Source organism: Ranitomeya variabilis, chromosome 5, assembly GCF_051348905.1.
Source record: "Ranitomeya variabilis isolate aRanVar5 chromosome 5, aRanVar5.hap1, whole genome shotgun sequence".
Lineage (NCBI taxonomy): Eukaryota > Metazoa > Chordata > Amphibia > Anura > Dendrobatidae > Ranitomeya > Ranitomeya variabilis.
The window spans coordinates 685,824,383-685,834,225 of record NC_135236.1 but is presented as its reverse complement, the minus strand read 5'-3'; the positions used below and the strand labels follow the sequence as shown (position 1 = coordinate 685,834,225).

The window sequence follows — 9,843 nt, the reverse complement described above, 5'->3', positions numbered from 1 at the left end:
GGAAGTTTTCCTACATTAGCAGCCTGTGGTGACGTGAGGAGAGGGAGGTTCCAGGAGCAGGGGGAGTCTTGTCCTGGGACTCAGAGACCCTGGTGAGCTCCACCAGGAGGGCAATGTGCCCGGGTACAGCCAGTCCTGGCACAGCACACAGGGACAGCAAACAGGAGCCATGACCCCTGCGCCGCACCGCTGACCCTGGACCAGGAAGAGAAGGAACAGTAAGACATGGAAAATAACTAGAAACAGCTAAAATAATCCAGAAACCTGTTAAAAACTCTCTGGTCGACCTGGAACGAGGGGCAGAAGGACCCCACTAAACAATAGGGCTACTTTCACACTTCCGTCTTTTGTCCTCCATCGCAATCCGTCGTTATGGGCAAAAAACGGATCCTGCAAATGTGCTTGCAGGATGCGTTTTTTGCCCATAGACTTGTATTAGTGACGGATCGCGACAGATGGGCACACGTTGCGTCCCTCGTGCGACGGATCCGTCGTGTTTTGTCAGACGCGACGCACAAAAAACGTTCAATGTAACGTTTTTTTGTGCGACGTGTCCGCCATTTCCGACCGCATATGCGCGGCCATAACTCCGCCCCCTCCTCCCCGCTCATCACAATGGGCAGCGGATGCGTTGTAAAACTGCATCCGCTGCCCACGTTGTGCTAAATTTAGCACAACGTCCGTCGGGCCGACGGTTTGCGATGGCCCGTACCAACGGAAGTGTGAAAGTAGCCTAAGTGGGAATCCCATGCTGATAACATCACAGTTATAACAGAACTATTGTTCTGTTACTAAAGAGGTGCCGGTATTTAATGTTTATTTCATAAATGAAAAATAAACATAAAGAGAAGAAACTTTATAATAAATATAACAGGAGACATTGGCTTCATTCTCCTCCAGGACATAGAAAGCTCAACAGTCTCAGATCACAAGAAAAAATGTATCCAGTGAGGACAAAATGTTTCATTTCTGAGATAGAATGTTGCCAGGAGCAACTGTCATCTCGATAACGAGAGGGAGGAGGAGCTGGAGACAAAGCCCCTCCCCCTCATCTACATATAATCAGGAGCAACTTACACCGCCTCCCAGTAAAGAAACAATCGGTGAGCACTAATTGCAGATTTCACATGAGAACAGAACAATTTGAAAATGAAGACGATTCCTCTAATAAGAGTATTTACAAAGTTAATTGTTATTATTTTCATTATGTTCCGTATAATAATATCTTTATTTACATAGCGCCAACATATTCCGCAGCACTTTACAGCTTTGCACACATTATCATCACTGTCCCCATTGGGGCTCACAATCTAAATTCTCTATCAGTATGTCTTTGGAATGTGGGAGTAAACCGGAGAACCCAAAGGAAACCCGCACAAACACGGGGAGAACATACAAACTCCTTGGAGTTGTTGTCCTTGGTGGGATTTGAACCCAGGACTCCAGCATTTATTATTGATTTATGAATAAAAAAAATAAACAAAGATCTTAAATAAGATTACTAACCAACACAAGGGGGATCGCTTTAAATACAAAGATACATGACAAGACGATGTCTGCAGCCACCACTAGGGGGAGCTCCCTGTATACAGAGATACATGATAAGATCCTGTCTGCAGCCACCACTAGGGGGAGCTCCCTGTATACAGAGATACATGATAAGATCCTGTCTGCAGCCACCACTAGGGGGAGCTCCCTGTATACAGAGATACATGATAAGATCCTGTCTGCAGCCACCACTAGGGGGAGCTCCCTGTATACAGAGATACCTGATAAGATCCTGTCTGCAGCCACCACTAGGGGGAGCTCCCTGTATACAGAGATACCTGATAAGATCCTGTCTGCAGTCACCACTAGGGGGAGCTCCCTGTATACAGAGATACATGATAAGATCCTGTCTGCAGTCACCACTAGGGGGAGCTCCCTGTATACAGAGATACATGATAAGATCCTGTCTGCAGTCACCACTAGGGGGAGCTCCCTGTATACAGAGATACATGATAAGATCCTGTCTGCAGCCACCACTAGGGGGAGCTCCCTGTATACAGAGATACATGATAAGATCCTATCTGCAGTCACCACTAGGGGGAGCTCCCTGTATACAGAGATACATGATAAGGTTCTGTCTGCAGTCACCACTAGGGGGAGCTCCCTGTATACAGAGATACACAGTAAGATCCTGTCTGCAGCCACCACTAGGGGGAGCTCCCTGTATACAGAGATACATGATAAGATCCTGTCTGTAGCCAGCACTAGGGGGAGCGCCCTGTATACAGAGATACATGGTAGGATCCTGTCTGCAGCCACCACTAGGGGGAGCTCCCTGTATACAGAGATACATGATAAGATCCTGTCTGCAGTCACCACTAGGGGGAGCTCCCTGTATACAGAGATACATGATAAGATTCTGTCTGCAGCCACCACTAGGGGGAGCTCCCTGTATACAGAGATACATGGTAAGATCCTGTCTGCAGCCACCACTAGGGGGAGCTCCCTGTATACAGAGATACATGATAAGATCCTGTCTGCAGTCACCACTAGGGGGAGATCCCTGTATACAGAGATATATGATAATATCCTGTCTGCAGCCACCACTAGGGGGAGCTCCCTGTATACAGAGATACATGATAAGATCCTGTCTGCAGTCACCACTAGGGGGAGCTCCCTGTATACAGAGATACATGATAAGATCCTGTCTGCAGCCACCACTAGGGGGAGCTCCCTGTATACAGAGATACATAAGATCCTGTCTGTAGTCACCACTAGAGGGAGCTCCCTGTATACAGAGATACATGATAAGATCCTGTCTGCAGTCACCACTAGGGGGAGCTCCCTGTATACAGAGATATATGATAATATCCTGTCTGCAGCCACCACTAGGGGGAGCTCCCTGTGTACAGTGATACATGATAAGATTCTGTCTGAAGCCACCACTAGGGGGAGCTCCCTGTATACAGAGATACATGATAAGATCCTGTCTGCAGCCACCACTAGGGGGAGCTCCCTGTATACAGAGATACATAAGATTATGTCTGCAGCCACCACTAGGGGGAGCTCCCTGTATACAGAGATACATGATAAGATCCTGTCTGCAGCCACCACTAGGGGGAGCTCCCTGTATACAGAGATACATGATAAGATCCTGTCTGCAGCCACCACTAGGGGGAGCTCCCTGTATACAGAGATACATGATAAGATCCTGTCTGCAGCCACCACTTGGGGGAGCTCCCTGTATACAGAGATACATGATAAGATCCTGTCTGCAGTCACCACTAGGGGGAGCTCCCTGTACACAGAGATACATGATAAGATCCTGTCTGCAGTCACCACTAGGGGGAGCTCCCTGTATACAGAGATACATGATAAGATCCTGTCTGCAGTCTCCACTTGGGGGAGCTCCCTGTATACAGAGATACATGATAAGATCCTGCCTGCAGCCACCACTAGGGGGAGCTCCCTGTACACAGAGATACATGATAAGATTCTGTCTGCAGTCACCACTAGGGGGAGCTCCCTGTATACAGAGATACATGATAAGATTATGTCTGCAGCCACCACTAGGGGGAGCTCCCTGTATACAGAGATACATGATAAGATCCTGTCTGCAGCCACCACTAGGGGGAGCTCCCTGTATACAGAGATACATGATAAGATCCTGTCTGCAGTCACCACTAGAGGGAGCTCCCTGTATACAGATATAGGATAAGATCCTGTCTGCAGTCACCACTAGGGGGAGCTCCCTGTATACAGAGATACATGATAAGATCCTGTCTGCAGTCACCACTAGGGGGAGCTCCCTGTATACACAGATACATGATAAGATCCTATCTGCAGCCACCACTAGGGGGAGCTCCCTGTATACAGAGATACATGATAAGATCCTGTCTGCAGCCACCACTAGGGGGAGCTCCCTGTATACAGAGATACATGATAAGATCCTGTCTGCAGCCACCACTTGGGGGAGCTCCCTGTATACAGAGATACATGATAAGATCCTGTCTGCAGTCACCACTAGGGGGAGCTCCCTGTACACAGAGATACATGATAAGATCCTGTCTGCAGTCACCACTAGGGGGAGCTCCCTGTATACAGAGATACATGATAAGATCCTGTCTGCAGTCTCCACTTGGGGGAGCTCCCTGTATACAGAGATACATGATAAGATCCTGCCTGCAGCCACCACTAGGGGGAGCTCCCTGTACACAGAGATACATGATAAGATTCTGTCTGCAGTCACCACTAGGGGGAGCTCCCTGTATACAGAGATACATGATAAGATTATGTCTGCAGCCACCACTAGGGGGAGCTCCCTGTATACAGAGATACATGATAAGATCCTGTCTGCAGCCACCACTAGGGGGAGCTCCCTGTATACAGAGATACATGATAAGATCCTGTCTGCAGTCACCACTAGAGGGAGCTCCCTGTATACAGATATAGGATAAGATCCTGTCTGCAGTCACCACTAGGGGGAGCTCCCTGTATACAGAGATACATGATAAGATCCTGTCTGCAGTCACCACTAGGGGGAGCTCCCTGTATACACAGATACATGATAAGATCCTATCTGCAGCCACCACTAGGGGGAGCTCCCTGTATACAGAGATACATGATAAGATCCTGTCTGCAGCCACCACTAGGTGGAGCTCCCTGTATACAGAGATACATGATAATATCCTGTCTGCAGTCACCACTAGGGGGAGCTCCCTGTATACAGAGATACATGGTAAGATCCTGTCTGCAGCCACCACTAGGGGGAGCTCCCTGTATACAGAGATACATGATAAGATCCTGTCTGCAGCCACCACTAGGGGGAGCTCCCTGTATACAGAGATACATGATAAGATCCTGTCTGCAGCCACCACTAGGGGGAGCTCCCTGTATACAGAGATACATGGTAAGATCCTGTCTGCAGCCACCACTAGGGGGAGCTCCCTGTGTACAGAGATACATGATAAGACCCTGTCTGCAGCCACCACTAGGGGGAGCTCCCTGTATACAGAGATACATGATAAGATCCTGTCTGCAGTCACCACTAGGGGGAGCTCCCTGTATACAGAGATACATGATAAGATCCTGTCTGCAGCCACCACTAGGGGGAGCTCCCTGTATACAGAGATACATGATAAGATCCTGTCTGCAGTCACCACTAGAGGGAGCTCCCTGTATACAGAGATACATGATAAGATCCTGTCTGCAGTCACCACTAGGGGGAGCTCCCTGTATACAGAGATACATGATAAGATCCTGTCTGCAGCCACCACTAGGGGGAGCTCCCTGTATTTATGAACAGTGATGTCAGTTACTTTCAGGCCACCAGGGGGCAGTCTGTGTGTACAGCGGTGTCAGGTGAGGACCACCAGGCGCTGTCAGTAATCTCTCTACATAGTCTATGCCCACAGTCTGCAGCACTCGAGTGTCAGCTCACCACAATGTCAGCACATTTCTTTCCTGACATGCTCTGTGCTGCTGTGTCAGACGCAGTAATAGGAGGCAGTTGTGATTAACCCTTTATTGTCAGTGTGGTACAAATGTGGAGACGTAGAATCGTCGCTTCTTCTCATGCGATTAATAAATACAAAATATAAACACTTCATATAAAAAAGCTAAAAAACTACTCTGAGCCGATGAGAAACGTCACATGTCGGCCCGGACGAAAGAGGCAAAGATCCCGTCCTCCTGGGCCAGGAGACTCTCCGGAGTGTCGTACTCCAGAATGTTCCCCCGACGCATCACGATCACCAGGTCAGCGGTGAGGATGGTGTGAACGCGATGCTGCAGAGAAGAAAGCAGAGGTTAGGATGGTGGTGGGATGGACGCTGGGAGTCGTAGTTGTGATATGAGATCTGAAGCTATTATAGGAGAAACTGCACAGAAATCTCACTGAAATGTATCCCCCCCAGCAAGAGAGAAGCTGCAGCTGCCCCCTCCCCTCCCAACAAGAGAGAAGCTGCAGCTGCCTCCCCTCCCAACAAGAGAGAAGCTGCAGCTGCCTTCCCTCCCAACAAGAGAGAAGCTGCAGCTGCCTTCCCTCCTTCCCTCCCAACAAGAGAGAAGCTGCAGCTGCATCCCCTCCTCCCCTCCCAACAAGAGAGAAGCTGCAGCTGCCCCCTCCCCTCCCAACAAGAGAGAAGCTGCAGCTGCCTCCCCTCCTCCCAACAAGAGAGAAGCTGCAGCTGCCTCCCCTCCTCCCCTCCCAACAAGAGAGAAGCTGCAGCTGCCTTCCCTCCTCCCCTCCCAACAAGAGAGAAGCTGCAGCAGCCCCCACCCCTCCCAACAAGAGAGAAGCTGCAGCTGTATCCCCTCCTCCCCTCTCAACAAGAGAGAAGCTGCAGCTGCCTCCTCCTCTCCCAGCAAGAGAGAAGCTGCAGCTGTATCCCCTTCCCAACAAGAGAGAAGCTGCAGCTGCATCCCCTCCCAACAAGAGAGAAGCTGCAGCTGCATCCCCTCCCAAGAGAGAAGCTGCAGCTGCATCCCCTCCCAAGAGAGAAGCTGCAGCTGCCTCCCCTCTTCCCCTCCCAGCAAGAGAATCTGCAGCTGCCTCCCCTCCCAGCAAGAGAGAAGCTGCAGCTGCATCCCCTCCCAACAAGTGAGAAGCTGCAGCTGCCTCCCCTCCTCCCATCAAGTGAGAAGCTGCAGCTGCCTCCCTTTCTCCCAACAAGAGAGAAGCTGCAGCTGCCTCCCCTCCCAACAAGGGAGAAGTGCAGCTGCATCCCCCTCCTCCCCTTCCACCAAGAAAAGCTGCTGATGCATTCCCTCCTCCCCTCACAGCAAGAGAAGCTGCAGCTGCCTCCCCTCCTCCCCTCACAGCAAGAGGGAATCTGCAGCTGCCTCCCCTCCAAACGAGGGAAGCTGCAGCTGCCTCCCTCCTCCCAACAAGAGAGAAGCTGCATCCCCTCCTCCTCTCACAGCACGAGAGAAGCTGCAGCTGCATCCTCTCCCAAGAAGAGAGAAGCTGCAGCAGCATCCCCCTCCTCCCCTCCCAGCATGCAGTCTCACTCTCACAGAGAGAGAAGCTGCAGCTGTGTCCCCCCGGGCAGTGGGTGGAGGATGCGGCTGCAACTTCTCTCTCCATCACCTTTATTCTACTTGTGGGGTTATTTTTGCAGCGGCCCCTGCGGTGAGACCCCGTGTGTCGCGGGTCAATCAGGAGGTCCGTACCAGGCAGCCAGCAGCGGTCATGGCCTGACTGATTCTACTTGTGACTCTTGACCAGAAAGGTAAAGAGACCGTCCGGGTTGGAGAGCAGCGTCGTCGCCGAGTCGCTTTCTATCAGAATTCCCTCGGAAAAGACTAACACCAGATCCGCATCCAAGATGGAGGAGACGCGGTGCTGGAGCGCAGAGGAAAGAGACAGAGAGAGGTGAGAGGGAAGAGACAGACGTGACCGCGCCGAGTGTTCATTCTGGAGACCCCTAATAAAGAACCCCCAGACCCCACCCGAAACTTACTGCAATCGTGACCACAGTGCGGTCAGCGAAAGCCGTCATCACCACCTTCTGTAGAATGTTCTCCTGCACAGGAAGAAAGGGGAGAATAAGGAAACATCACAGCCCACCCCAACCCTCCATCACAGGGGGTCCACCAGACCGTGGGGCACCGAGGCTCCGGTACGAAACCGCACAAGTCTCACAGAAGATCAGCACCGGCTCTAATAAACTGCCATGTACATAGGGCAGCAACGGTGATGGGGGCAATGGCATAGAACAGTAACAGCAACGGGGCAGCAGGGGTGATGGGGGGCAACGGGGGAGCAACGGCGACAGGGAAGCAACGGCATAGAACAGCAAGGGCGAAGGGGAGCAACTGCAACGTGGAAGCAACTGCAACGGGGAGCAACGGCACAGAACAGCAACGGCAATGGGGCAGCAACGGTGATGGGGGGCAACGGGGGGCAACGGCGACAGGGAAGAAACGGCATAGAACAGCAACGGCGAAGGGGAGCAACTGCAACGGGGAAGCAACTGCAACTGGGAGCAACGGCACAGAACAGCAACGGGGCAGCAACGGTGATGGGGGGGCAACGGGGGAGCAACGGCGACATTGAAGCAACGGCATAGAACAGCAACGGCCAAGGGGAGCAACTGCAACGGGGAAGCAACTGCAACGGGGAGCAACGGCACAGAACAGCAACGGGGCAGCAACGGTGATGGGGGGCAACGGGGGAGCAATGGCGACATTGAAGCCACGGCATAGAACAGCAACAGCAAAGGGGAGCAACTGCAACATGGAAGCAACTGCAGCGGGGAGCAAAGGCATAGAACAGCTACGGCGATGGGGAAGCAACGGCAAACGGGGGAGCAACGGCATAGAACAGCAATGGTGATGGGGGGGCAACGGCACAGAACAGCAACGGTGACGGAGGAGCAATGGCACAGAACAGCAATGGCAACAGGGCATCAATGGCAAAGGGGCAACAACGGCGACGTGAGCAACGGCAAAGGGGCAACAACAGCAAAGGGGCAACAACAGCAAAGGGGCAACAACGGCAAAGGGGCAACAACGGCAAAGAGGCAACAATGGTGATGGGGGTGTGGTGAAATATGTATATGTATATATATATATATACATATATATATATATATGTATGTGTGTGTGTGTGTGTGTGTGTGTGTGTGTGTGTGTGTGTGTGTGTGTGTGTGTGTGTGTGTGTGTGTGTGTGCAGTGACCTATGTATAGGAATTGTGTGACTAGGAACATCTGTCCTGAAGGCAGGTCTCACCCAGGTATTAATTTGTATTTTCCTGAGACAAGCAGAATTCTGTCTCCAAATCTCACCAGGGGGTCTAGCTAGGACCAAGAAGAAAGGTAACACTTGACACCTCCCAGCTCTTGAAAGAGAGATGTCAATTACGGCCTGATGGTATCTCTGTGAGAACTTTTACACAAAGGATCTCAAGAGAAAATAATATATTCATTGGGGTGCGCGGCCGTGGTCCAATCAAAAAACAAGCAATTATGATATTAACTTGAGGGGTTGGTCTAGAAATCTGACCTCCAGACCAAAGCTATAAATTAGACCTGCATACGTAGAATCGTGTTCACATGTTGGGGGCAGCCTGAGAAGCTGGTGTGATCCAATCTACATTCATCCTACCCTCATGGAGCAGAAAGCAACTAACAGTTAGATGATTTCTGTAAGTTTCTCCTGTTTATTTTTATACTGTTTTGCTTAAGTTGTATGTCTTTTTATTATCATATTTTCATAACTTTTCTTACTGTAAGCACTGAACTTTTTGTATTAAAGTATAAAACTTTAACAAGTTGAACCTTGAATGTTCTAAAAGAATCCATAGTCTAAGGTGTGTGAGCCTTATGAGTGGTAGACATTATTAATAATTTCCGAGACTCATCGCCCGTGTGTTCGGTGAATGGTGGCAGCGTGTATGAGCGGGTGTGTGGCCTGGGGTCGGTGTGTGATTTATGCTCCCATTACAGCATAGGACAGAGGTTGAATGCTGGACTGAGAGTGGGGAGATAGATTAACCCTTGCAGGCACAACCCCAAGTCACGTGCTGAGAGCGGACACGTGACGAATTAGTTACACCACGGAGTAAGGATCCGTGACAGGGGGCAACAGCACAGAACAGCAACGGGAAAGAACAGCAATGGCAACAAGGCATCAACAGCAACAGGGCATCAATGGCAAAGGGGCAACAACGGTGACGGGGGAGCAACGGCGACGGGGAGCAACGGCATAGAACAGCAACGGCAACAGGCATCAACGGCAAAGGGGCAACAACGGCGACGGGGCGCAACAGCACAGAACAGCAACGGCAACAGGCATCAACGGCAAAGGGGCAACAACGGTGACGGGGGAGCAACGGCAAAGGGGCAGCAACG

General features: G+C 51.0%; 1 protein-coding gene across 6 annotated transcripts in view; it reads right to left on the bottom strand.

Annotated features, from left to right (window-relative positions):
• Positions 1 to 5,415: 5,415 nt before the first annotated feature.
• ABCC9 (ATP binding cassette subfamily C member 9) overlaps positions 5,416 to 9,843 on the bottom strand; it is a 184,550-nt gene continuing 180,122 nt past the window's right edge. For 2 of the 6 annotated variants that reach the window (XM_077267227.1, XM_077267225.1), the window contains exons 39-41: positions 7,452 to 7,514; positions 7,162 to 7,333; positions 5,416 to 5,775 (exon numbers count right to left, since the gene is read on the bottom strand). In XM_077267227.1, coding sequence (XP_077123342.1) covers positions 7,196 to 7,333; positions 7,452 to 7,514 — 201 coding nt within the window. In that variant the 3' untranslated portion in view covers positions 5,416 to 5,775; positions 7,162 to 7,195. The remainder of the gene's footprint in view (positions 5,776 to 7,161; positions 7,334 to 7,451; positions 7,515 to 9,843) is intronic. The other 4 variants (XM_077267224.1, XM_077267229.1, XM_077267228.1 and 1 more) reach the window with 3 other exon arrangements.